This window comes from Panthera pardus, unplaced genomic scaffold (assembly GCF_024362965.1).
Source record: "Panthera pardus isolate Hobbes unplaced genomic scaffold, ASM2436296v1 HiC_scaffold_27, whole genome shotgun sequence".
Taxonomy (NCBI): domain Eukaryota; kingdom Metazoa; phylum Chordata; class Mammalia; order Carnivora; family Felidae; genus Panthera; species Panthera pardus.
Window position 1 is genome coordinate 37,502,610 of NW_026526843.1, and position 27,529 is coordinate 37,530,138.

The window sequence follows — 27,529 nt, forward strand, 5'->3', positions numbered from 1 at the left end:
TTTGAATTGAATATATTTGAATTTGGTATGTGAATTAAACTGTTGTTTAAACCTTACCCATCCATCACATGTGTGATGGAGCAGCCAGCTGGTTTTGTATATAAGTGGGGTTTTTTTCCCCCTAGCAATATTTAAACATGAGAAAATGGCTTCCTATTGTAGAAAAGAGAACTTCATATGAATTTAATACAAGATCTCCTTGTTTGTCAGGTTCTTAGACTGCCTAGAATTTAAATTGGCAGACACTACTTTGGTATAAAATGTTTTCCATGGACGATATTAATATTTTAAAATCCTTTTTGCTCCTGCAGATTTCCAGTAGACAGGAAGTCTAGCTCTATTTACCCTTTGGCTACTAATGAATGCTGTTAAATTATTATTTATCTTCTTTAGGCAGAGGCAGTACAGGTATGAGATCAGAATTGCCAAGTAAGGCAAGCATTTAACTTTAAAATTACAGAAAATGCTAATCTATTGACAGGTGGCAACTGAAGTATGGATACTAGAAAGTATTTTGGACCCGAGTCAGAGATTTGGGGTTGTATTCCACCTGTGTCACTAACTTGCTGGGTCGCCTCGACACCTGTGTCGCTAACTTGCTGGGTCGCCTTGGGCAAGCCACTGCCCAACTCTGGATGGCATATCCCCTCTATAGTCTCAGCTTGCACACCACACCAGCCTAGCAGCTCTGACCGAGGTCAGTCTCCAGCTGCATTTTTCATCTTTTTTATAATCCCTTAAACCCTTGCTAGGCTTTCATTGCCAGTTCTTTTCCCTAGGATTTTGCATTTAGAAATACTGAGGGCTTCCTACCTTTTGGAATTTTTCTATGCTCATGAAATTAATGAAAAGTTACTTAGAGTTACCAAAAAAAAGTGCCAGAATTAAAAGTCTCGTTTGAATGACTGTTTTGGTAAAATCAGACTGTTTCTATCATGACTAATGTACCTTCACTATTTCAGTTTTGAAGTTAATACATTTGAGTCCTGGTATGGCGAGGCATGATTATCAGTTTGTCTCATTACCCATGCTAGTATTCTCTCACTTACTCATTGTTCTAATTAATCTTTCCTTTTTTTTTTTTTTTGCCCAGAATGATTGAGCAGCAAGGCTCCATATCATGGGAGTTACATTTTAGGTTCTTGAAAATTTCATTGACTTGAAATAGTTTGAATTGCACTAAGCTAAAATTTACCTTTTGTTGGTTTTCTAAGAAATAAAGTAAACAAAATGACTTGCGTCAGTATTGAGAAATTAACTGTTAATTTCAGGAGGTGTCTTGTTTTAATGTAAAAGCTAGAGATAGATTTTTTAAAACCTCTTCACTAAAGGAGATCTAGCACTATTACCTAAAAAGGCAGGCAATAACCAGTGTTGGTAGGAATATGGGGAAATGGAACCTCATACGTTGCTGTTGGCAATGTAGAATGGTACAGCTACTGTGGGAAACAGTTTGCTGGTTCCTTAAAAGTTAAACATAGAGGGGCGCCTGGATGGCTTATTCGTTAAGCACCTGACTTCGGCTCAGGTCATTTTCTCGCCGTTCATGAATTCAAGCCCCATGTCAGGCTCTGTGCTGACAGCTCAGAGCCTGGAGCCTGCTTTAGATTCTGTGTCTCCATGTCTCTCTCTCTCTCTCTCTCTCTCTCTCTCTCTCTCTCTCTCTCTCTCTCTCTGCCCCTCCCCTGCTTGTGCACGTGCACCCTCTCTCTCAAAAATAAATAATCATTAAAAAGAATTAAACATAGAATTACCATATGACCCAGCATTTCCACTCTTACGTCTCTCCCCAAGAGAAATGCAAACATATGTCCACACAGAAACTCATACATGTGTGTTTACAGCAGCATTATTCATAGTAGCCAAAAAGTGGAAACAGCCCAAATGCTTCTCACCAGAGAAACGGATCACAAAATGTGATATGGCCACACAATTGAATATTATTAGGCAATTAAAAGATGAAGTACTGATACAAGCTCTACAGCTTGGATGAAATGTCCAAAATATTATGCTCAAAAAACAGCCACAAAAAGCCCCACATTGTACGATTCCACTTACATGACAACTCCAAAATGGGCAAATCCATAGACAGAAAGTAGATTAATGCTTGCCAGGAGCTGGGGGCAGGGAAGAATGGAGACTGACTGCTAATAGGTATGAGGCTTCTTTTCGTGTGACAAAATCTTTTAAAATTGGATAGTGGCGATGGTTGTATAACTCTGTGAATAAAGTAAAACCCATTAAATTGTATACATTAATGGGTGAATTTTACAGTATGTGAATTATATCTCCATAAGTAGTTATATATATAAAAACATTAATGACCCTATTATTATAATTATTTGAAATTATGAAAGTATATTTAAATTACACTTTTGCTAAGGGCTGGAAGGAAGGAGGAGTGGGGAGTTCATATTGAATGAATACTGTGTTTAAGTTGGCAAGATGATAAAAGTTCTAGAGATAGATGGTAGTGATGGTCGTACAACACTGTGAACGTATTTAATCACACAGAACTACATGCTTAAAAAGAGTTAAAACAGCCTTTTTGTTGTAATGTGTGAGATTCTTCTATGTTTTAGAACTTCTGTTCAGTATGTGTGTTTGTTAGGGGAAAGGGTGTTGGTTATACACACATATACATGTCTTTATCTTGGCTTTGGATGAGAGCCTGAAAAAAATATTTTTAATTTTATCTGCCAACAGGAAGATAAAAGAGGCCAAACTCTGGAAAAGTTATGTTGTTAAATTATAAAATAGTGAAATGCTCTTCTCAGAGTATAAATTATCACAGATTTCCTGAATTTCTTGGCTAATCTTGGCTCCTTGAATGGGAAAACACCTTTATACTTTATATAGTACATATCTTTCTATAAGCATTTTCCTTTGAATAATAGGATAGAACACATCACCAAAATGCAATGAGGGGCGCCAGAGGGGGCTCAGTTCATTGAACTGCTGACTCTTGGTTTTGGTTCAGGTCATGATCTCACGGTTCATGGGTTCGAGCCCTGCACTGGACTCCATGCTGACAGTGTGGAGCCTTCTTGGGATTCTCTCTCTCCCTCTTTCTTTACACTTCCCCTGCTCCTCTCTCTCTCTCTGTCTCTGTCTCTCTCTCTCTTTCTTTCTCAAAATAAATAGACATTAAAACAATACAAACAGGGGTTATATTTTAACAATACAATAAACGAGTTTCAGAATGCAAAGGAAGGGATGGAAAAATGAAAAAAAAAATCCAGCAATGAGGAAGTCCCTGAAAAAGGTATTAAGTGATTTCTAAGGGCCATGGAACTTTGTTATAACCCCCATGCAGTTTGTAGGCTCTAAGTTTGAACTTCCAGGGATTAATCTGTGAGAGCATTTTCTGAGTCTGGCTGCTATATAGGACATTTGGATTTGAAGACTTGAAGATCGATGGCACAAATGCCAGCAGTGCCACTAACATAAAGTATAATCGGAGGTGTGTTTGTTTTTCTTGACCAGGAGGTAGTTTCTTTTAAAAGTATAAGAAACATACAGCGTCTCTGTGTGTGTGCGCATGTCTGTGTATTTTCTGTCTTTTCTTCTGTTGCAGGGAGAATTATGGTCTTCCAACATCTTTGTCCTTTACAGTAAGGGTTTTTCTAGAATTTGGCACTATAGTATATTACCGTTGATTACAGGATCCAATCAGAGTTGATGTACTCAGAAATCCATTGATGTGATTAATGGTCTCCTAATCATACTTTTATTTCCTAGATTAGCCCAATTTCCTGCAGTTTCACAATTTTTGAGTCATATCTTGAATTACCCTTTATAGGGGGCCTGAAAGCCCTGTATTTTTAGTCAGTAATTTGCATGATTATTTTAATTTTCTTTGATTTCTTTTGCTTGAAGAAAATGAAATTTTGATCGTTTTTGAACTCTGAGTGCTGTTCTATGGTAACTGGCCAACCTAGTGTGAACTTTTTTTTAACTATATATATTTTTTTCCAGCAGCCCTAGATCTAGAAGTCTTCCCCAAAATTTCTACCGGTCTGGTTTTTATTCTTCTCAAAAGTAAGCTAAAATATTCTCAGATTCTACAAGTAACAGGAAGTGCACCAGGAAATGACTGTACAGTAAATGTAATTGACCATTCACTCTTTGCAATTGGTCACAGGATTGGCTGATAAACAGTCTATTGAATGAAAAAAAAATGACTTCTAAAACCTTTGAATACATTTGAAGATCATTGGCGTCTTTGGCACCTTACTGATTTTTTTGTGTGTCTCTTAACCTTTTTCAAATGATTGCATTTGAAAGTAGGAGTCTTTCATATCTAGTGGTTGCTTTAATATTTGCTTTGTTTTCAACAGTGCCCTTAAAGATAGCCGTTTTCCCCCAATGACAAGGGATGAGTTACCACGGCTGTTCTGCTCAGTGTCTCTGCTCACTAACTTTGAAGATGTCTGTGATTATTTGGACTGGGAGGTAAGACTATAGAAATTTCTTAAAGAAAAATGAAGGTAATTCCTGAGTAAATGTTAAAAATTAGGCCCAGAAAACAACTCTTTCAGCCCATTCTCTAGTGGGGTGGAGGTGGAGAGTCACATGGATAAATAAACCTCACATCTGATCAATGAGATATCAGTGAAGGAGTTGCTGTTTTTTGTTTTTTTTAATGCATGTGTTGTTTTAATCCCCAAACTGAAGTTGCTGTTTGTTTCTATCCTGTTACTGTACCACAGCACCTCACAAATGCTGTTAATAAGTAGTAAGAAGGACTGATTAGAATTTATTTCTCCTCTTAATCCCATTCTGATGTATTTTGGTCATAACGGCCTCCAAGCAGCTAGGTGGTCAGAGGATATATCTCAGAAGCAAGGAGCAAGACAGGATAATACAGCAGTTGGGGAAATCAGCATGTGGATACACACAGGGTGTTGGATAAGTACACTTAAATCATGTCAATTCATTCTGGGCTACCTTAATTTATGCACTTAAACACGCTGACAAATAATATTAAGGTCACATCTCGGGTATCTCTTGAGCATTGCCGTTATTGAAATAGCCTACATCGATCATATTTATTGTGTAGTATGTCGGGTTGGCTTTTTAAGGAAGTTTGGAGGTTCTCACTACGATTTGTTTTGGTGGTTGGGAGGAGATAGTTGACCATATTTCCATGAAATTTCACACACAAATGTGCACACATTACTGAATGCATACTACATTCAAGGCACTGTGCTACATACACAAAAGTCCTCAGATTTGGTCCCCACCATAAAGTGTCTTATAGTCTACAAGCAGAGAAAAAGAAGTATGCACAAAGCGTAAAGAAATAAGTACTCCAAGAGTGAAACAATGGGACTGCAGTGATACACGTAGCATCCTCTCACATAAACACTCATGAATGACGGGACTGTATCTTTACGGTAGAACACGTTTTAATTTTTCTGCCTTTTTAGAATGGCTACCTGCCATGGTAACTGAGATACTTTTCCTTGTGGACAGATCACTGTCTTGATAATTGATGGGACCTGAATTTTATTTTTGGCTTTGCCCTGATTCCTTGTGAGACTTGGGACAACTTATTCCACTGCCATTCAGTTTTCCACCTATAGAATGTGACATTTATAAAGTTCCTAATCTTCCTTGGAAAAAATCTCTATGATATAAATTATTGTTGTTATACCTGAGCTGTTAAAAAGACATTCTGCAGAGAGTAGGACAAAAGAGTTCCTTTTGAGTTTTGTAGTACATGGGGTTTTTTTGGAGTATTATCAGAATATGAAAGCATTTGGGGATTTTTTTTTTTGTAAAGGAAAAAATAAAATCAGTTGCTACTGTTGATTGGAGCCAAGTTGGATGGTGTAAAACCTTTCATAGCATTAAAATGTCCTAATTGATTGTTTTCTAGAAGTTCATCGTTCCTATTTGAATTTTTCTTAAAGAGAAGTCTACCAATATCACGGGAGCATTCCCCAGTGTTTTAGTTTTAAATGATCCCAAATTATATCCCTCACTTATTAACAAATATTAAAATTTGGTTGGTTCTTTGAATGTTTGAAGGCTACTCCTTCCTCTTCTCTAGCTAGAATTTTATTTCTGCTTTCTGAGTTGCAGAGTGCCGTGTGTGTAGGGGTAGGGGTAGAAGCGATAACGGGGGACAAGCCTGAAATCTAAGGGATGACTGAGCTACAAAACCACTCCTACTCTTATTTGCTATCACTGAGTTTGGAAGTACAGTTGTGGTGTGTGGGGGTTTGCACATGCACGATTGTGCATGTGTATGGCATGCATGTATATTGCATAAATATGCATGCATGTCTTTTGGAGGGAAGGAAAAATGGGAGAATCCAATAGTAGTTAAATCACTACGGGCAGGTGCACAGTGCACCACCCTCTTCTTTAGCCCATGTCAAGTATGGTCTACAGATAAAGTTAACCTTCATACGTTGTATATTGTATATTTGTTTTATTTTATTTTTAATTGTTTTAACGTTTATTCATTTTTGAGAGACAATGTGTGAGTGGGAGAGGGGCAGAGAGAGAGAGAGAGGGAGACACAGAATGGGAAGCAGGCTCCAGGCTCTGAGCTGTCAGCACAGAGCCCGACATGGGGCTTGAACCCAGGAGCCATGAGAGCATGACCGGAGCCGAAGTTGGACGCTTAACCGACTGAGCCACCCAGGCGCCCCTGTATATTGTATATTTAATGCATTCCTTAAGGCTTAAATATTGACATCTATTTACTGATAACCTTCTGGTTAAACTAATAACAACAAAAATACATGTATATTTGTACTTGTAACATACAGGTATTTGAAAGTGAATTAGGGACTGTCAGAATGGCTATGCCTAGAGGAATAGACTGTCCTTTTTAGTTAGTTCATCATAGCTTGAAGTATTTAGCATAAGAGAAATTTGTTCCCAAAGAGTAAAGGTGAAAATTATGTTTTTTTAAGTACAAGAATGTGATTTGGGCTTAAAAAAATATACCATAGTCAGTGATTAAAAATGGTATGGTATTATTATGGGGATGCTGTCATAAGGGTTATCCTTAATAATTCTGGAAAGACACTGGTTACTTGAAATACAGAATACCAAAGTAGAATTAAAAGCATTTTTTAAAAAGTATGTGTCAAGCCATTTGCACTCCTAGGTATATACCCTCCCCCCAAAAATGAAAACAGATGTTGAAACAAAAACTTGTACACAGATGTTTATAGCAGCACTATTCATAATAGCCAAAAGGTATTGACACAAGACAAATGTATATCAACATATGAATGGATAAACGAAATGCAGTGTATCCATCCAATGGAATATTATTCGGCCAGAAAAAGAAATGAAGTAGTGACACATGGAGGAACCTTAGATACGTTATGCTAAGGGAAAGAAGCTAAGCACAAGGGGCCACATACTGTGTGGTTCTGTTTATATGAAATACCCTGAATGGTCACCTCCATAGAGAGAGCACATTAGTGGTGGCCACGGGTTGGGGGAGGGGCTGACTGCGTTTAATGGGTACAGGGTTTCCATTCAGGGCGATGAAAAAGTTATGGAACTGGACGCTGTACAACATTGTTAATGTACTCGGTGCGACTGAATTGTACACTTAAGAAGGGTGAAAATGGTAAATTTCATATTATGTGTATTTTACCAGAATAAAAAGGCATATATGCCTATGCACATACACATTTAAACCTGTTGTCCATAATAGTACAGTGATTCTAATTTACTGAACAAGAAAACTTTGGAAATTCCAAAATTATAAATTAAGGCAAACCATTTGTAATTACGCCGTTCTGAGATAACTACTGTTAACATTTTGGAATATTTCTTTAAATTATTTTTCTGTGTCTTTGTATCAATAAATGTGCATATTCATGTAATTGAGGCCATATCGAATATACAGTCATTATTAAAAAGGATTGTGGGAAAGCCTTTGTTTATGGTTTATCTTTATATATAAGTTAATTACTTGTATTGCAGATTTCCTTTACAAGGGGGTCAGTCTATATTATGAGAGCATACGTTTCACTTGGAGAAATTTCCCACTGTCAAATAGGTATCCCTTTCCTTCCAAGAATGAAATCTCGTATTCACCATAAGTATCTAAATTTAACCTGAACTGCAAAGAGCTGCATATGTTTATGCCACAGGGGGAAACAGGGGATGATTACAGAATTTTAATAGAGAACTTTTAAGTCAAAGATCAGTAATGAGTATGTTTTATATAAGCAGAAGCCTCTAACATAGGGCTTTTCTGGTAGAAGGGCAGTTGGAGAGTTGACCCCCACCGGTGAAGCGTGTTACTGCAATCGAATTCCTAATTAAAGGGGCGCAAATGCCCAGATCAAAGCCGGAAGAGGGCTAAGTCTAGAGGTCCCAAAGCATAGAGGTGAGTAACTTCAGTAACAAGAGAGACACCCCTGTGGTCATGAAGACGAGGGACGTGACCGGTGGTAATAGCCACCTAATTTTCAAATGATGAGGAAACAAGTGAGCTACCACAGAGCCAGCTACTGCCCTCCTCTTTTTCTTCATCCGTGGTTTTTAACTGAGCCTGTCTGGGACCTCTGTTTTGGTTACATGTCTCTAATTTTATAATGGAAGTTAATAAGAAGGTGGGATTTACATCAATCGGACGTGGTTTTAGAGGCTAGAATGCTTCTCTTTGATACTGTGAGGGACGTTTGATAAATGGTTTCACAAGTAGATGTAATTAACTTCGAGTCAGTGTTGAATTGACAGAATGATCGGTGATGCTTCCATGTTATATATCCTCAAATAATAATCATAACATGTAAAATGAGTGTCTGTAGGTGGCCTGTCAAGGAATCTGTGTAGTGATTTAAAAACCAACAAAACCATCCTCAAAGACCATAAAGACAAATTGGAACTCTGGCCCCACCCTTCTGAGAAATGCTCATTCTTGTCCCCATTGTGGTATAACTTATTGCCCTGGTAGGTATGTATGAGAAGGATGAAGAGTAAATGATATGGGGGAAAAATTCATTAACTGATAAATTGAAATATCTATCTGTGAGGCGAAAATGGCTGTTAAATGAGGAAAATTGCTCCCCTAGGGTGAAATCTGAAGTGATCTGCCTGGTGTTTGAACACAAAAACTTATTACCATTGTTCTGTGTTCTTCAGTTGACAGGATTCTCTTAATTCTGAATGACAGGATGATGGGCAGACATGGTACTTCAGAAAGAAAGAAACGCTCAGGCAGTATGTTGGAGTCCTTGAAAATAATGTACAGGCTAGAACATGTATAGTTATACCATTTGGGAGCCATGTTTGTTTTTCAAGATCTGAAAGGATATCAAACCAATGACATTACAACAGCTGCAGTCTGACCTAAGGGGTGACTCTAAGTGTGTCATTTTCAAGATGATATAAATGAGTAAGCTTTTTTGCTTGTAGGAGAACTTGTATAGCCGGTATATAACCAGTGATCTTGCAGGAGCTCATGTAGCAGTTTGCTGACAAAAGACAAAGTATTTTCTAGATTATAGTCAAGCATCCTTTATTTCTGTGCTTCCATTTTGAAGGCATGAGGAAGAATTCTAAAGTAGACCGTTAGGTCATATTTCAATAGATTAGTAACGTTTTCACAAACCATAAGGCGCTTTTTGATATATCTAGCTCCCTGGATCACTGATACCTCAACTCTGTATACCGCTGTCACTTGGATCGTGGACTGTTCCTTTTTAGCACCCAGCACTTACATGAAATCAACCCGTGGTGTGTGGGGCTGGCCAGCATGATTCTAGTCTGATACCAAAAACCTATCCCCAGAGTATAGAGCTAGACCCCAAGCCCCTAGTCTCGTTCTGTTCCTAAAGTACCAAAACATCTGTCATTGTGCGTGAGCTTGTTAGAGTCCTGGTACTCAGAGTGAGACTCCCGGTACTCAGAGTGGTGTACTTCACTTTAAAAAGCACACCTTCTGAGCGATCACAGCTCCATTTCTGACGTGTTTGATTGCAGTTAATAACATCGTGCTTTTGTAATCACCTTCACAGGCGTAAACAGATGAGTAAATTGGCTATCGTCATTATCTCTCATATATTTTAGAAGGTCACGATCTCCTTCTCACCCTCCCTTCCCCCCCTTAAAGGTTTACATTTTTCTAGCTCCTCTCAATGTACTGCTGAAAACAGAGTTCCCATTCAGACACAGATGTTTCGCATGACTCACGTTGAAATGAAACGGCTTCTCGTTGGATATGTTCTCTCTACCTCCCCCTCATTATTTTTCCCTAACTATGATATAACCATGCTTTGCATGTATATATATATATATATATATATATATATATATATATATATATACATGCTTTGTATTTCTCAGGGACATTGAGATTTTTGTATAAGATGTGCCACTATTACAATAATTTAGTCTTTGTCCTGATGCTGTACTTGAAACATTATTTTCAAGTGCCATGGAACATTGGGAAGGGAATGCTTCAAGCTTCCTGGCCATCTAGTAAAGCATTTGCTGTGAATCAGCACTTCTGTGTATTAGAAGTCTAGTGGGGAAGCAAGCCAAACAAAGTAAAGTAACTTCTAGAAGGTGATTTGATGCATGGAAATTTCCTGTAGCTATTGGTACCGTTGGTGAAATGGGCGTGCACAGTGTGGTCTGTCGTCAGGCCTCCTCCACTTGCTTCCTGCTTTTCTCCCAGCGTGTCGGTTGGTGGGGGGGGGACATTTTCCTGCTTCTTCCCCCAAAGCCACAGACCCTTCCAGCCTTTTCCCTCCTAGTAGTTGCATTATAGTCTGCTCCTCCCTGGATATCTGTTTCCTCACCAGGATGCTAGAAAAGTTGGACTAAATAATACCTAAGGTCTCTCCGGAGGCTGACCTCCGTTTGATGCTGTGACCACCCCCCTTTTCAAAATGGCTTCTGTTTGATTTTACTACCAGAGAATGAATCACCACTAGCCCTTTAGAAGTCATAACAGAGCCCTACCTTTTAAAATGGGAGGGTGGCAACAAAGGTGAACAACAGTCCAGTTTTTGAAGCTGTACATTCTAGATTTCCTTTCCACCAAAGATTTCTCTTTCAGAAGAATACTATTCTAAACAGCTAATGCTACATTTTATTACTGCATCATCCCCTGTTTTAAGTCAACATTATATTTATAAGTCTAAATGATGTAAATATATTAGGGAGTGACTGTTCACTTGACAAAGATATTTTGCTTTGCAGAAGGACTCACTATAGAGTTTCTTTAAGGCCTTCCTGGTGACTTCAAGATTAATCCATTTACATAAATTCAACACATATGTAACCTTTTAGGAACAAATCTCTTTTGTAGCCTGAGTAAAACTGTATCGAGTCCCATACTCCATGTACAGTTCTAACCTGTATAAGATTTTTCTGTCTCTTATCAGGCAAACAACATTATTTCATATTAAGTCTTTGCCAAGAGGTGTTTTTCTTCCACAGCCTTTGAAAAGCACACTGATTCACATGTCTGGATTTTAAGAAAATTTCTTGACTTGAGTTCTCTTTGCCTGTAAATTCACTCCCTTCCTCATCCCCTTAAAAATGGTAGGAATGCATTTTTCTAACTTTTGATGAAAAGCAGGCTTTTTATTTAAAGGTCACCTGTGTTGCCTGAACTTTCCTTGGAAAGCTTCAGGATGTTCAATTTTTAAGGAATGCTCATTATAATTAATCATTACAGAGAATTGGTTTTTTTTTTTCCTTACTTGTACACTGAGCTGTCACTGCATGTCTGCAAAACCTTAAGAACAGTTTCTTTCATTGCACATGATCTATAAACATGTTTGGCTTCACAGCTTTTCAAAGCACCTCCTCATTAGCCATGCTTTATTTAAAATCTTAGCTAATTCTTTAAAAGTTCATGGGGGTGATTATTAGCTAGCTCAGGTATTTTAGAGTTGTGTGTCTGTTATTAGTTAAAATAAATGTTATCAGATTTTTCAGTGGCTTTTGTGAAATAAATTGGCAGGCTTGCATTCCTGATAGACAAGATGTCCGAGGCTCCTACAGGAATCAAAATTGGCACTAATTGGTCCTTTGGTAAGCTCTGCGAAAGCCAAGAATCAGTCCATGGAGACTGAACTAATTTCTAAATCTACAGGTGACTAATTTGCAGGGATTTTAGAAAAGAGCAGTACATATGCATTTTGGTCAAGGAGACCTTTGTGGTTGCTTTCACAAAATAACAGTAAAAAAAAATAACTTCAGCTGAGGTTGACGACAAAGCAGAGTTTTCAGGGTAGAATATATTAAAAGGTTACTTGTGCCCGAATGATAGCTTTGCAATCGGTTATCCTTTTTGACCAACTTTTCTAGTATTTCTTCCATTTCTAAAAGCATCTCACTTAAAGGAGATTTGAAAACAAGGGCAGCTATAGACATGGGTCAACTGATGGATTAAAAACGGTCTAACAGGCTAGTATACATATCCAATGGAATATCACTCAGCAATCAAAAAGAATGAAATCATGCCATTTGCAAGTACGTGGATGGAACTAGAGGGTATTATGCTAAGTGAACTTAGTCAGAGAAAGACAAATATCATATGATTTCACTCATATGAGGACTTTAAGACACAGAACAGAAGAACATACGGGAAGGGAAGCAAAAATAATATAAAAACAGGGAGGGGGACAAAACATAAGAGACAAATAGAGGGTTGCTGGAGGGGTTGTGGGAGGGGGGATGGGCTAAATGGGTAAGGGGCACTAAAGAATCTACTCCTGAAATCATTGTTGCACCATATGCTAACTTGGATGTAAATTAAAAAATATAAAAAATAAAATAAAAAACGGCCTAACAGGTTAGTCCATGATGTTGTCTTAGTTGGTTCAGAACATTATTTTTCTTTCTTTCTTTTTTAAAATTCTTTTGATGTTTATTTCTGAGAGAGACAGAGAGAGAGAGAGAGAGAGAGAGAGCGAGCAGGGGAGGGGCAGAGAGAGAGGGAGACACAGAATCTGAAGCAGGCTCCTGGCTCCCAGGTGTCAGCACAGAGCCCAACGCGGGGCTCGAACTCACAAACCGTGAGATCATGACCTGAGCTGAAGTCGGATGCTTAACTCACTGAGCCACCCAGGCACCCCAGGACATTATTTTTCAAGTCACTAAGGCAAGAGTTGTTCCTAGGTGGTCCTAGGATTGCAGAACATCTTTATTTTCTCTTTTGTACCTTTCTAAAGAGATTTCCCCGCCCCCCTCCCCGGTAATATGTGTGTACTCTTCTTATAAACAGGAAAAAAAAATCCATGTTTATGATTGTTGAGGTTTACAGAAGTAAAACTGAGTTAAAAAAATGATTTGCAACAATGCTATTTTTAAGATGTATGATTTGGCCAGACTCTGAAGTGTTAATTGCTAACAATTTTTAAGCGTTCATTATTAATCAGATGGGCACCTTCCAAATTTCAGACGTACTTCTGAAATTGGTGGGTGGATTGAAGTAGTGCAGATTCACAACTCTGAGGATTTGATGCGCAGATCTGGATAATATGTCATCTACTTTTTTTGTTGTTTTTAGGATCAGGATTGAGGAAAGTGATTCACTAGGATTTGTACAAATCATCATCAGCCTTTATGATTAAAATCTTAATTTTTCCTGCCCCAGTGAGAATTATTCAAGATGATACACATAAAGTAGGACCAAGAATAATGGAATATTTTCCTTTTTTACGGTGAATTTGTTTTCACTGGGAGAAGGAAGAGTCACTGTCTTCAGAAGGCTGAGCTGGAGGCGTCCAGAAGCCTCTGTAGGGCTATGAGGGAAAGAGTGGAATGTGTGGCATTGTGGTTTTGGGGCTTTTAGGAGAAATACCACATATGGCTTTTTTCTCCCAAGAATATAAGAAACTCGAGACTCTGGGTCAGACCCATGGGCTGTCCAATGCAGTGCTTGTTTCTGTCCGTGGTACCACGGGCTGTTTTGTGAAAGAGCATGTGTGTCTCCTATGATGCCAGCCTCTAAAGGTTAGAGGGTGTGCCAAATATCCTGAGCTTCTCTCATTAGGAACAGAGTCCTTTTATTCAGTTCAATGGAACTGGCATATTGGGCCTGGCAGGTCAGTCTTATGTGAATGACCAGTGACTGGCTGTTTTGTTAATTACAAAGCATACTTTGCCAAATGATATCAGGAACAAAGATATGGTCAAAGCACTTTCAATTCCTTGACTTCCTGAATATCTATCTATATATCTATGCACACACACACATACATGCGCGCGCGCACACACACACACACACACACACATATATATACCTACATGTTATGTATATATGTATATATACATATATACATACCCACATATACATATATATTTTTAAATATATACACATAAATAAATATATATATATATATATATATATTTTTTTTTTTTTTTTTTTAATTCAAGTGAATCCACTGAAAATCAGTGGACTAAGTTAGGGCCATAGTGTTACAAGGAAACCCAACATTTGGTCACTAAGACCCAACATTTGGGGCTAACTGTTTCATTTGCTAAGGCAGGATGAACCTGAGGAGGTGATTGGTTTTATCGGCCAGGATGTGTTCAGGGGCAGATTTAGCTTTGAGGGTCAGGACTGTGGAGGTAATTGTGGATCCAAATGATCCCCGGCTTGCATGGAGCCTACCTGATTTAGCCAGAGCACGTTTTATGCTCACTGATGCTTTTAGCCAGATGACTCCTTCTTATGGTTTAGCATATCCAGATTGTTGGCTTGCTGATCAGCCTTGCGAGTACAAGTGAGGCCCTTTGGTAGTGCTGCTGGTGGATTACACTTGCCTTACAGACAGACTAAGGTGTATCGAACTTTGTGCAGTTGTGAGGAGCAAAATATGGACATGTGTCATAATGGGGTAGGAGGGGGCACTTTTTAAATGCTCCTGTGTTGAGAGTCGCTGCATTAGAGGATAATAGTTTTAAATGAAGCCACATTTCTAACAAGGGACCAGATAACAAGGATAAATGAAAGCTGCAGACAGTCTAGAAGCTTCATTTTAACCATTATTTATAATCTCTTCTCCTATGAAACCTTTTGCTATGTAGCAAAATTGATTAATTTGCATGTATCTCTCTCTCTGGGCCCACATGCTCTCTGACAGAGGAGTGAACAAATAGCGGCATGGACAAGGGAGGAAGGAGGACGGGGCCAGGTGAATAATCAGCTCTAGACTAATCAAGATACATTTTAGGGTCTCAACATTAATCTTGATATTTAATCTTTCTGGGCGATGTTAAAAACGAAAGATTGTATAATGGCATTAATAAAAATCACTCGCTATGGAACGGTTCCGAACAAATAGGACTTTCTTTTTAGCATGCAATAGGAGTCTGTTGAACTGGCCTTAATGTTCCTCTCGGCACACACAGATATGGCTCTGTTTAATTCCATATCCTCTTATCTATAAGTCCTACATTTCATTTACTACCATTCGAATTGATTTATAGCTTTGCTTAGCAGAAGTACAGTCTTGATTAAAAGGACATTATCACAGCTGATGGACCTTGAAAGCATTTTTTTTTCTCAAACCTTCTAATAACATTTGACTCCCATAAGGCTCGATTTGCAAGTCCCCAGTTTTTGTCCACCTGGCTGTACTTCGGGCAGTGGCAGTTGGGTGTATGTTAGGGGTACTAGGGGTGACATAAGGTTTCCCCGGTGCTACCTCCTTATTCATCCCTGAAACGGAAGGTTAACTACAATGCTGAGGTAGAGTTTTAGTTTGCTGTAGGGAATCTCAGTACCCTGGTGAGCTGATCTCTTCTCTAGCTGATCATTGCCACTATAGCCTTTGTCTCTGGGGATGCAGCTAGGCCGAAGGATTCTCCAGTCTAACAGAGGATTCGATTATCATACGAATATCATGTTTGATTATTACGATATGAGGGTTGCATTTTGGAGTCGTAGCTGGTGACACATTCCTCCCTCAAAACAATACGGGATTAGTTTTCATGCTCATTGCAGTCGAAAGGAATTAATTTGCAAAGCCACTGATTTCCACGGGTTGGCCACATTTGGTCATTCTCCACAGCAGGCCATGTTCCACTCCCCGGTTTTGATTGCGCAGTATGACTCTTTGGTGGCGTCTGTGGTTCTGGGAGTAAAGGAAAATGCTGTTGCTCAACAGGTGACAAAAAGCTATTATGCTTTGATTCTGGTCAGAACATTATTGCCATTCTCCTGGATTCCAACGGTTGAAGAAATGAGTCACTGTGGTTTTGGATTTCTGTCACTCTGGAGTATTTTTTTTTTTTTTTTTTTTTTTACCTATGAAATAAGTTACTTCTCACAAAAGGTTCACTTTAAAATCACCATACTTACATTTCAATTTACAGATACTTTCAACTGTTCAGAATCCTAGGAACACAGAAAAGAACTAAAAATTGTAAATGTGGTACTAATTCTAAATGGGAGAAGTTTGATTATTTTTTTGGTCACATTAAGTTCAATGGTGGGCCCTTCTGAAAATACAGAAGTAAACGAGTCGTTTTTATCTTGGTCAGCATGTCTTTCCAATTCAGTCTTAACCTCTGTCACCTCTTTCTTTTTACTTACCTAGTCATATATATATATAAATATGTAAATATATATCTGTAAATGTATCTACACACACACACATATATAAGCTTTAGTGAGCTACTGTTCATACACCATGCAGCTGGTCGTAATCACCTTTAATTGTTAAATTACTAAGCTTAAAACTCTCTGAAATTTTTGTTAAAAAACACAATGCACTCCTGTGAAGAAAGGATTCAAGTGTCTAAATCACCTCCAATTTGCCTAAATCACTTTTTTTTTCAATACCCAGCCACAATCTGTCAGAGCTAAACCGATTATTAGAGGCTTTCTAGTTAACCTAGAATAAAAATCACCTGCAGAGTTGTTCTTTTTCCAAACTATACTTGCTGAAGCATGAAACCTTCTGAGATTCTGATAAACTTCACGGCTCCCATTCCCCCCACCGCATACCAGTTAAATACCCCTGATTTTGTGTAACACTCTCATCTCACAAATAGCGAAACCTTCTTCTTCCTCTCACAGTTTTGGTTAGACACCTTAATAAACACCAAAATTCTTTCCCATTTTAACATGACAGATTTTTGATAAATTGAGTCAAAGATTCACTGCAGTGAAGGACGGGAGCACAAACTACTTCTGCTGTATATTTTTAAAAACAAGTTACGACGGAGCCGATCTTGTTGAAGGAAAGAGACTTCAAAGTCACAGATCAGAAAGTCCGTATACAGAAACTGTTGCAAATTTGTCATTATGTCAGTACCGTGTCAGACACTGGGGAGATTAGTAGATGTCCTTTATCCTGGAAATGCCTGATAGCTAAGCCTCATATTTCTTCTCAGCTGTCCACAGTCATTTCCCACAGGTTATGGGAGGCCTTATTGTGTTAGTTTCTAAACAGTTGCCCTGAGTGCATTTTCAGCAGAAGGAGATTCATAAGAACACTGATATTAAATAGAAGAAATCGCCACACAGATAGCCTTTCATAAAACAAACTTCTCAGAAGATCTGGCAGATTGTAATGTATGGATGTGTGAAGAGGCCCCGGGGAAAGGACAAAATGGATTTTTTCAGAGGACTTCTGCTTCCCTGAGAAACTGGGAAACTTCAGGCTAAGGGCAGAACAAGCAAAAGAGGTTTTCGGGGACTCCTGCTCTTCTTCTAGACCTCAACATGCATATCGATGGAAAGAGTCCAGGTCTATGACTTCACTCACCTGCTCTGAACAGAATCCTCTTTACTGGATAAAAATGTTTTCCTGGTCTTACATCCTCCCTCCAGTCCTTCGGGTGGGTGACCTTACACTCCACTGGGGGACCATTGATCTAAAGCGACTGTAGGTTTGGGAGAATGGACTGGAGTTGTTATACTTTTGAAATTTCATTTTTACTATCAGCATTTACAAAGAAGAAACTCCCGTGATCCTCAGTTCTGTATACCAGTCTGCAGGATATGAGGGGGAAAGACAGATTCCTTCTGACGAGATGCTAATCAGAGAAAAAGTATATTACTTTCTTAAAACATTAGCCAGAAATTGCCCACACTCAGAGAACCCCCTCTCTTAAGGCATCGCCAAAAGTCTGCATGCTTCACATAGAGGTATAGTGGTCTCTGTGTTAATAGATAAGAAACTGCAAAAATGCCCTGCCCCAAAGCGATTTGAAATCCCTATCACTCGTAAATTTAGCAGTAGCGTGTGAGGGTAATGATGTAGACAGACAGTGAGGGCTTGCCACAGGCCCACCGTAAGCCATGACATATATCTTAGAGATATCATATGGAATGGGGTGATGATGTTGGATCTGGTGGTGGTTGGCTTTTTTCACTCTTACCTGGGTTTGCTCATCTACATACAACTCAAGGTTTTAAAGAGACTCAACAGTTTGGGAAGGGAGTCAGCAACCCCACGAGTTTCAGAACTGAATCTGAAGTGGCGACTGTACCTGAAAAGAGGATGTGTATCTGCTGTCTCTTGGGAGTCAGCTTCCTTGGTCTAGTTCCTTACTGTCATGAGCCACAATTTGGGAGCAGGGGCAGGATTCTTGCCATCGGCTGTCTCATTCTACATACAAGCCCCAGAATGGGTGTTCCGGTTCCAAACAGAGTAGCATAGCCCAACACATGTTGGGCACACATAAATCGATGTTTTCTGTCTCCGTGGCCATCATAGCGGCCCTCACACCCAAAGTCAGGGCTTTGGAAAGAGAAAAATGATAGGCCCTTCTAAAAACAAGGGGAAAGGAAGATTGCATTCTCTTGAGAGTTAAATTATAACTTTTTCTTTCTGTTTCTATGAAGAAGACTGTACTAATAAAACTGCCAATTTCTTTCAGGTGGGTGTACATGGCATTAGAATAGAATTCATCAATGAAAAAGGATCAAAACGCACCGCCACCTACCTACCGGAGGTTGCAAAGGAGCAAGGTCATTGTTGTACTTTATTTCGTATGATCTGGTGAAGAATTTGAACACATATACAAATTGCAATGCGATATCTGACCTTGCAGTTATGTCTGATAATTGATCAGTGTCAAATCATAAGAAGTGATTCTTCCATCACTGCCACTGCAATGTCTGTATGAAATTGGTGAATTCCTCACACAGAGTCGAGTCCCTGCACTAAAGTTTGATAGCAAAAACACACAACAGTGTACTTTCACAAAAGCAAAGATTTGTAAACTTTGGGTTTTAGGCGATGGCTTGCTACGAATTTGAAGTGCCATATTCCCATATTCCATTGTGCTGTATAGCCTTTTGGCACAAACAAGCCTTTTGTTTGACAGTCAGCCAGCCACTCAGTTCATTGTCAGTATCAAATGTTTCATTCTTAGGTGGTTGCCTATTACTCATTTGCTACTATTAGCATTGTAGGTTTCCCATTAAGATCTGGAGCACTGAGATTAAATGAAGTATTAGTGTCTGATATGCCTGCTCTGCGCTTCCTAATCAAAAGTTTTTTTGTTTTTGCAGATGTAGCACAAACCTTTATGAACCACCACTGTAACACAAAATAAGTCTTCACTCTGTAGTATCTGGTCCTTTCTAGCTACTACTGAATTCCAATGTCATGTTAGTTGAAATGAATATTTCTTTATCTTATGGAGCTTATTTTTCTCATCAGAAAGCATCTGTCATTTGGTTTTCTCACGTTTGTTTCATATAAATGTGAGATACATCACAGTAAAGTCTAATATCATTAGATTCCCCTCCTTTGCCCACCCCCATCCCCAAGACAGGAGAGTTAGATTTGAAGACAGCTATCTGAAGATTTATTTGGGTTGCTGTCGAAAATGTCTTAATCCTGTAGTTCTGTTGGCTTCGAAAAGCTTACAGAAGAGAGAGGGCCTCGAATATTAGTATACCATCCCATGTCAGAACCAATAAAAATGCCTCTGAATACTTCACACAAATAGCACTTGACTGACCACAGAAGATACCATTAAGAACAATAATTACCATGAGTTAGTGTGGGAGTCTGAATTACTGCTGACTTGGCAGAATGACATTTAGGCCTTTCCCTCCCTTTTAGAGGTGTCCTTGTTAGAGGGGAGTACGGTGTCCGTGGTTTGCTACCTAGACATGACTGAGCAGTTACGGCCAGCCTTTTAGATTTCTGGTCTTTGTGGTTGAGATTAAAAAACAAACAAACAAACTAATGTTGTTGGCCATCATGGGTAGCTAGAATTTAAGGTGTGTGATGGTAGATGTGCTTCCGTACAGGAGGAGACCGTAGCCCTTCTGTGTGATTGTTTTTAGGACCAAAGGACATGATGGCATTTGGTGACAGTGATAGCTGCCGTCTACAGAGTCGTTTTATATTTAACCGAAAGTGCTTGTTGCATGTGTTTGACTGGTATTTTATCTGGTCTGCTCTCCACAGGATGGGACCATATTCAGACCATAGACTCCTTGCTGAGGAAAGGAGGCTACAAAGCTCCGATTACTAATGAATTCAGGAAAACCATAAAACTGACCAGGTACAGAAGGCATTTTCTAGCGCAAGGCTAACCAGGACATTTTGATGCGTATGTCTATAACCCTTTGATTTCTTTGGTCTCTCTTACTTGCTTCTCTTTTCTGAAACAGAATGGAAATGAATGGCAGGGCCGGACTGAGGGTGGATACAGTGAACTCTGGTGGGCAGTAGGGCCTGTATGATGTACGAACCCATCCTTCCCATCTCTAGCTGTCTGCGATTACTCTGGCTTTACATGAGCAAGCCCTCTGAGCTTTTTTCAACTACATTATAGATGAAAGTCACCTGAATTAGCGATTGGCTAGCTTTTGAATGGCTTAGCAGAAGCCCCGGATTCTGCTAAGCAGTCCTCAAATTTGAATTTAACCTTAGGATGTGAGCAGCAATAGAAGTCTACCGTGAAAGCTTACTAGAAATCACAGTTGAGCTAGACTTACAAATGCCAAATACATTTCTATGTGGGATTATAGGGATACTTTTTTTTTTAAATACCCAACATTTTAGGAAAATGGATTGCTGTTTCCATTTGTTTCAATTCCGTAAAACCACACTGAATGCCTGTAGTCTAAAAACGGACTTTTCTCAGCTCTGAGGAGTTATAGATTTGAAAATGCCTTCCTCTCTGCCTTCCCCGGGTTTAGCCTAGGAGAATAGAAGGGCATGCACAAGAATAATTATTAATATAAGGCAGAATGTGATGGGTGGTATGAGATCATACAGTAGGGAAAGAGGAATATTCCAGGAGGGATATAGTTTTGAGGCTGGGCTTGAAGAATGGGTAGACTCTTTGAGGGACGGGGGGAGGGATTAATTTAGTGAGTCGAGGCAAGTTCTGAGGAATGTTCAACAGTAAGATGCGGCTGGTCTTTCAAATAGATCTGTAAGGAGGTGGTCATTAGAGCAAAACACAGCCGAGAAGGTGGGTTGGGTCATATGACGGAGGGTCTTGAGTTCCAGATGAAGAAATTGAGACCTGATTCTACAGGCAGTTAGTAGCCATTGAAGGGTTTTAAGCACGTGGATTTGCGAAGGTGTAAGACTGAAATAGGCAACAGGAAAATTAGGAGGCGTTACTGCTACCCAAGAAGCTGTGGGAGCAATCCAAAGGAGGTGAAATGGGAGCCTTACTAAGAGCTGTGGCGGGAGGATGAGAAGAAAGGAGGAAAGAGGTGAGAAAACACTGTGCAAGAAATGACAGGACTTAGTAACATCATTCAGAAGTAAGGAACAGGAACAAGTCAAGGTTTTATGTAGAAAAGAAGGACCGAGGCAATCCCTTTGACCCAGGGAGGGACCACAGGAGGAGAGCCCCGTTTTGGCACTGATTCTGGAGTTGAAGCGCCTCCTGGGGTGTCTGTGTAGAAACGTCCAGTATGTCACCGAAAACGTACACGTGCAGAAGTCATGGCCAGAGATGGTGACTTGGGATCATCTGTCAAGAGGTCATGGTTGAAGTTGTAAAGGTAGGGCTCACGGAGGGGGCACACAGCATGGGGTCAAAAGAGCCGAAGGCAGAAACACAGCAAAGTCCGACAAGGCAGGAAGGAGCAGGAGGAATAGAGAGATAAGGAGCAGTCTGCGAGACAGGGGGCTGGGGCGGGGGAGAACCAGGGAAGTGCGTTATTGTAGAACCCCTGACACAGGAGAGCTTCAGAAATGGAGCGGTGGGTGGTATCATACTGGAGAGGTCAAGCAGGAGCAGTTCAAACAAGGAGGGGTAGAGTAGAAAAGAGCGCTGGACTCAGACTTTGGATTCCTGGGTTCTGACCTCAGCCTTGCTACTTAGTTGTGTGACATTGGGCGAGTTGCTTGCTTGTCTCTGGACCTCTGTTTTTCCTGTTGTGTAAGGTTATCTCTGAGGTCCATCCTAGCTCTGAGTTCAGTATGTCATCTGTTTCTTGATGTTAACTTTGTCTCTTCCCTGACTTTTTCAGGTACCGTAGTGAAAAGATGACCCTGAGCTATGCTGAATACCTTGCTCACCGCCAGCATCATCATTTCCAAAATGGCATTGGGCATCCCCTTCCGCCATACAACCATTATTCCTGACACTGAGCCGCACAGCCAGTCACTGGGCCTCTCTGCAGACCTCTTCCCAGGAGACCCTACCCCTTCTTGGTCTAGCTATCTCTTTTACTGTACCATTTTATGATGATAGTTTCCGTTGCCGTGATGAAGCTTGGACATCGTCTGTTAAGATCATCATGGTAACGGGTAGGAAAATGGCATTTGTTAAGAAGATTCTGTTTTATTATTTTAGGTCATTGATTTTTTTTTTTTTTTTTTTTTGCAGCATATATAACTTCTGGGGTTTTCTTTCCTCGCAATATTGCGTAGGATTTTGCTTTGCTCTCTCAATCAGGTTTCTGTCTTTCTGTCCTTCTTGCCTTCCTCCCTGTCGTCTCTCCTTCCTCCCTTCTGTCTTCTCTTCCCTCCTTCTTTCAACTGTGGATGGAAGAAATTGTGCAGTTTTTAAGGATTTTATTTAGGTTTTTCTTTAGTTTTCTTCAGTGAGATAGATAATTTTTGATAGCTGAGTTTGGGAGCAATTCATATCAAATTCAGGTATTTGTATATGACTCTGGAATTTGCCTACAATTCATTTTGCTATGAGAGCTTAGTGTGTGGATCTTCACTCCTTAGGTGTGTGTTTTTCCCATGGTTGAAATATGTGAACTTTAGTTCTAGTATAGAACATTCGAAAGTCCATGATAGGGCTTGTCACAGAGAGTGAGAAACCATTTATGCCTATTTTGCTGGTTATCATAGAAGAGACGGCCTCATCACTTTATAAAATCAACTTACAAGCAAAACTACAACACTGTTTTAAGAAAGTGCAAGCTACCTTTCAAATATGCTACAGAAATCATTTTGAAGAGCAACAAATATCAGGAAGAGAGCAGATACAGAATTTAGTGCCTTTGAGAAGAATTTACTTAAATGGAAAGGAGAGAAGTTGGGGTGGGGAAGGCAATTTAGAGAAATATTCTTATAAAATTTTATTGTTTCTATATGTGAAACAGCAGATGAGACAAATTCCTTACTCTTAAGTATTTTTTTAAGGTGAAAAAAATTTATTTTGAGCAATTAACCAAAAAGAGACATTTGTCTATGATATATTAATTTAAATTCGTTAGCTTTAGGTTTCAAGAAGTCATGATTGGCCAGAGGCAATTCTAGCTACTATTTAAAGAAAATAGTAAAGAGAATCTAGTGAAACAAAAGTTCATATATTGCCATGATTTCAGATTATGTTTGTCCTGGGGACAATACTGGAGTCTTTCTGCACTACATACTTCTGATAGAAACACCTTGACTGTGTTGGTAAGATGTTATGTCACACGTATAAAAATGGCATTTAGAGATGATATAGTCATCAGAGCCCAGCCCGTTGGCCAGGCTGGTGTTCTTCCCCTGGTGCATACAAAGAGAACTTCCTACCATCAGTAGGAAGTCCGTGTGGACATCCCCAGGAAAAATGACAGATGATTCTGGAGAAAGATTACCTTCACTTTACTATAGTAACTGTGTGTGTGTGTGTGTGTGTGTGTGTGTGTGTGCATGCCCACGCATGTGTGTGGGTGGGTGTGTAATTTTTTTTTCAAACAGGAAACTATATGTCAAATGAGGAATAGAAGTATGGTGCAGAATATATAGTCCAAAACTACGAGATGTCACTGGATATCAAAATGGCAGAGCTTAGGTGACAAGCGACAGACTGCTAGTTCAGAAATCAAAAACCCTTTTCTAGCTTGCAAGGGAACTCCCTGAATCCCTTCTGCTTGCCGCTGTGGCAAAGCACACCGCTTTAGTTTTTGATGAGCATTCTTAGAAGTTGGTTGGTATTCCTTCATCCACAGCCCCCGTTATTGAAATAACCATTTTCAGTTGTGATGCCTTAACTAAGAAGCCAATTGTTAGCCTGAAATGCAATCTCGGTAGCCGGTTTCACTGAGCATCGAGATTAGAGAAAGCTAGCTGTTGGTCTTTTGAAAGGGATTTTGAATCCTTTCGTTTCTACTTGGGAGCATTTTGGAGCAGATTAGTCTTTCAGTGTAAAACCAAGTGGCAACCTAATAGAGACTTATTTCTTGCCCTTATAGGGAAACTGAGCACAAGCTGAATGCTATTGTCTGCTGCAAAAAAAAAAAAAAAAAAAAAAAAAAAGGGGGTAAATAAAACAAGCAAACTGAAAAGACAAAATAGACCAATATTGACCCATCCTATCCATCATCTCATCAATTCAGCAGGCTCCTCGTCCTGGGTGAGCTCATGGTTAGAAGTTGTTGTGTTGTTTTTTTTTTTAAGAAAAGATCTATGACATACATATGTGTGTGTGTATATACATATACTTACACATACATACACACATATGTGTGTTTATGTATTTAACGGTGCTAATCAATCTTGAGCAGGTCACGTGACTGGTCATGCGGACTCTAAAATCATATCAGATTTTTTAAAATTCTTGATATATGCAGATGTTATACAGATTTTTCTTAAACCAGTGTAATAATGTTATACTGAAGAAATAACCATCCTGCAGGCTTCAGAGGACGAGGTCAGCAATATTTCCCACCATGGCTTGGGGGAAAAGGATAGTTTTGTCTCCTTTTGTTTTCAAATTAATGCACAGTGCATTTTTGTCTCTAGCTGTTGACTAAAAAGACTTTGTAGCTTTGTAAAGGGTGTTATACAAACTGTAATGGTGTGCTTCAAACAAACAAACGCTAGACCCTTTCACCTCTGTCGTATACTACAAAGCTGTCAAATATGTGGTTTGAATTCACTTCGAACATGTTGAAATATGTAGCATGTGTCTTTAACTCAGACGAAGATTCTGATTGCACAGGTTGTTTTAGCCAGTTGTGGTTTATTTGTTCAGAAACACAAATGTGAATTGCACTCTTATCACCAGAATATTGTATAAGTCAACGATCTTTAAACAGCTCGGAAGTAATACTTGAACTTCATTTGAGTAGCACAAAGTTTACACTGCCCCCCCCCTTTTAAATGTTAATTAGTTCCATTTCTGTTTTTTGTTTTTAAATGCAACTGGGTATTTTTCCTCTTGGAAAACAGTAACGCGTTTTACTTTTTGGTATGTAGCAAAAGGCTTCCGTTTCTGGAAGGTTTTCTTGTTCTTAAACAAGGTTAGCCAGGTACCAGATTCTAAAAGAACAATTGTGCCCCCTCCCCCACATTAAGTGGCCTTCTGACTGCACAAGAATGTGCTACTACCCGCTTCAGTCTCCCCTGCCGCAAGAGGTCGGTGTATTTGATGGAGGAAGTGCAAGGCTCGCTCTTCCCCCCCCCCCCCCCCCCGCCAACCCCCTGTAAAGCAGTTGTAAGATTTTCAGCGCAGCACACACAGTCCCACCGCCCAGCACACCGGAAGTTTGTATACTGGCCTCTTTTCATGTCTTCAAATGTGCAGGAAATTTGAAACTGTCATCTGGAATAGGGCTCCGTCTCTTAACGTGTGTTAGATCAAACCAAAGAAGCCCCCAGCCATGCCCAAATGCTGCTCTAAAAGCCTGCCTTCCAGTCCTTACAAAAACCTTGCAGGATTAAATGTGTTCACTTTTTTATTTTTGTACAGTTTCTAAGTGATTTTTGCTAGTGATGTTAAATGGAATTAAGTTTATTTGAGTGGTGCGAGCACCTCCTCCATTGAAATAAACTGGTGACTTTCCTTTTATTTTTTAAAAGCAGAAACCCATTGTGTGCCTCTCGATTTAAGGGTTTCCGATTACATTATTAAGACCAGCATCGATCCTTTATATACAAAGATATGTTTTCCTTGTTTTTTATTACTGTTTCAGAAGAAAAGAAGCCTTTTATTTTGCTCTGGACCCAGTAACTGCGCTGGTACATAGACGCACTGAGAAAATAAACTTTTGTAACCACCTCTGACTGTTTTTGTATATCGAAGTCGATTACTTTTGAAATATTTGGATCTAGTTTCTAAGTTATTTTAGTGTTTTATATGTTCCCCGAAATTACTTTGAATCGGTCACCAGCATACTGAGTTCTTGGTGATACAGTGGTGAGACTCGTAACAAGCAAAAGCTACCTGGAGTAGCTCCTTTTCCTTCTTTCCTAGTCCCCTGGTTTTGGATTACCGTGAGACATCACAGATCACCTGACACCCCTCCAGGTATAAACTAGATCCTCGTGCCCTCCACATTTAATTGCTTAATAGTTTGAAGAAACTATTGGAAATGGGCATTTTATATGACATGTATAGCTTGAAAATATTAAAACTGAGCGAAAGGAAACTTGAGAAGGTTTACGTGGGTCTGTAAGGTATGGCTGTGGAAAGATATTGTAGTAGTTTTGACACTATTGTTACTATCTTTAAAATCATTTACCCAATAAAACGTTAAAACCGAGTTAGCGTCGGTTGTCTGTTTCTTTAATCTGCCTCATCATGAGGATCTTGGTCTCGTGGGGGCTTCTGACTAAAACGCAAACTGTGGAAGACTTTGAAATCATACACTTCGGCCCTGATGCCGATGTCTTTCCAAACTCACGCTCGGGAAAGCTCAGCTGCCCGCAGCTGCTCCCTAGCTACCCCGTGATCCACCTGGGCCATCCTTTTGCCCAGCCCTGAATCCGGGCTTGGCGACTGAGTCCAGCCTTTATAGGACAGTCCGCCCCGGCCGCGGGTCTGAGGCAAGCATCAGGCTTGAGTTCCGGTGGTAGTGTAGATGTGCACGAAGCCGGCTCCAAATTCCTTCCAGATCACGGTGTTATCCATGGGTGTTTCCCCCTCGTGAGCTGGTAGGGAGCGACACCAGCGCTACCCAGCGGGAGGAACCATCTCACGGGGTGGAAAGTCTTTCCTTTCTTCTGCCGTCAAGGTTTGCCAGGTTCTCGGTATGGGACAGAATCTCAAAAATGCCCAAGATGTGGCTCCTCAGAGAGCGTCCACACTCCTATCCACACCAGGCCCTGCCACACGTTCAAACGTATTACCAGTTACTTTTCTGGTTCCAGAGTTGTATGAGCTCTCCTCCCACCCGGGGCTTGGGGAGAACACC

At 39.8% G+C, this 27,529-nt stretch overlaps 1 protein-coding gene across 2 annotated transcripts in view; it reads left to right on the plus strand.

Moving 5' to 3' along the window:
- The window catches only part of AMMECR1 (AMMECR nuclear protein 1), a 111,543-nt gene extending 84,665 nt beyond the window's left edge, over positions 1-26,878 (plus strand). For both annotated transcript variants that reach the window (XM_019426845.2, XM_019426844.2), the window contains 4 exons: positions 4,341-4,455; positions 18,841-18,931; positions 20,388-20,484; positions 22,418-26,878. In XM_019426845.2, coding sequence (XP_019282390.1) covers positions 4,341-4,455; positions 18,841-18,931; positions 20,388-20,484; positions 22,418-22,532 — 418 coding nt within the window. In that variant the 3' untranslated portion in view covers positions 22,533-26,878. The remainder of the gene's footprint in view (positions 1-4,340; positions 4,456-18,840; positions 18,932-20,387; positions 20,485-22,417) is intronic.
- Positions 26,879-27,529: the final 651 nt, after the last annotated feature.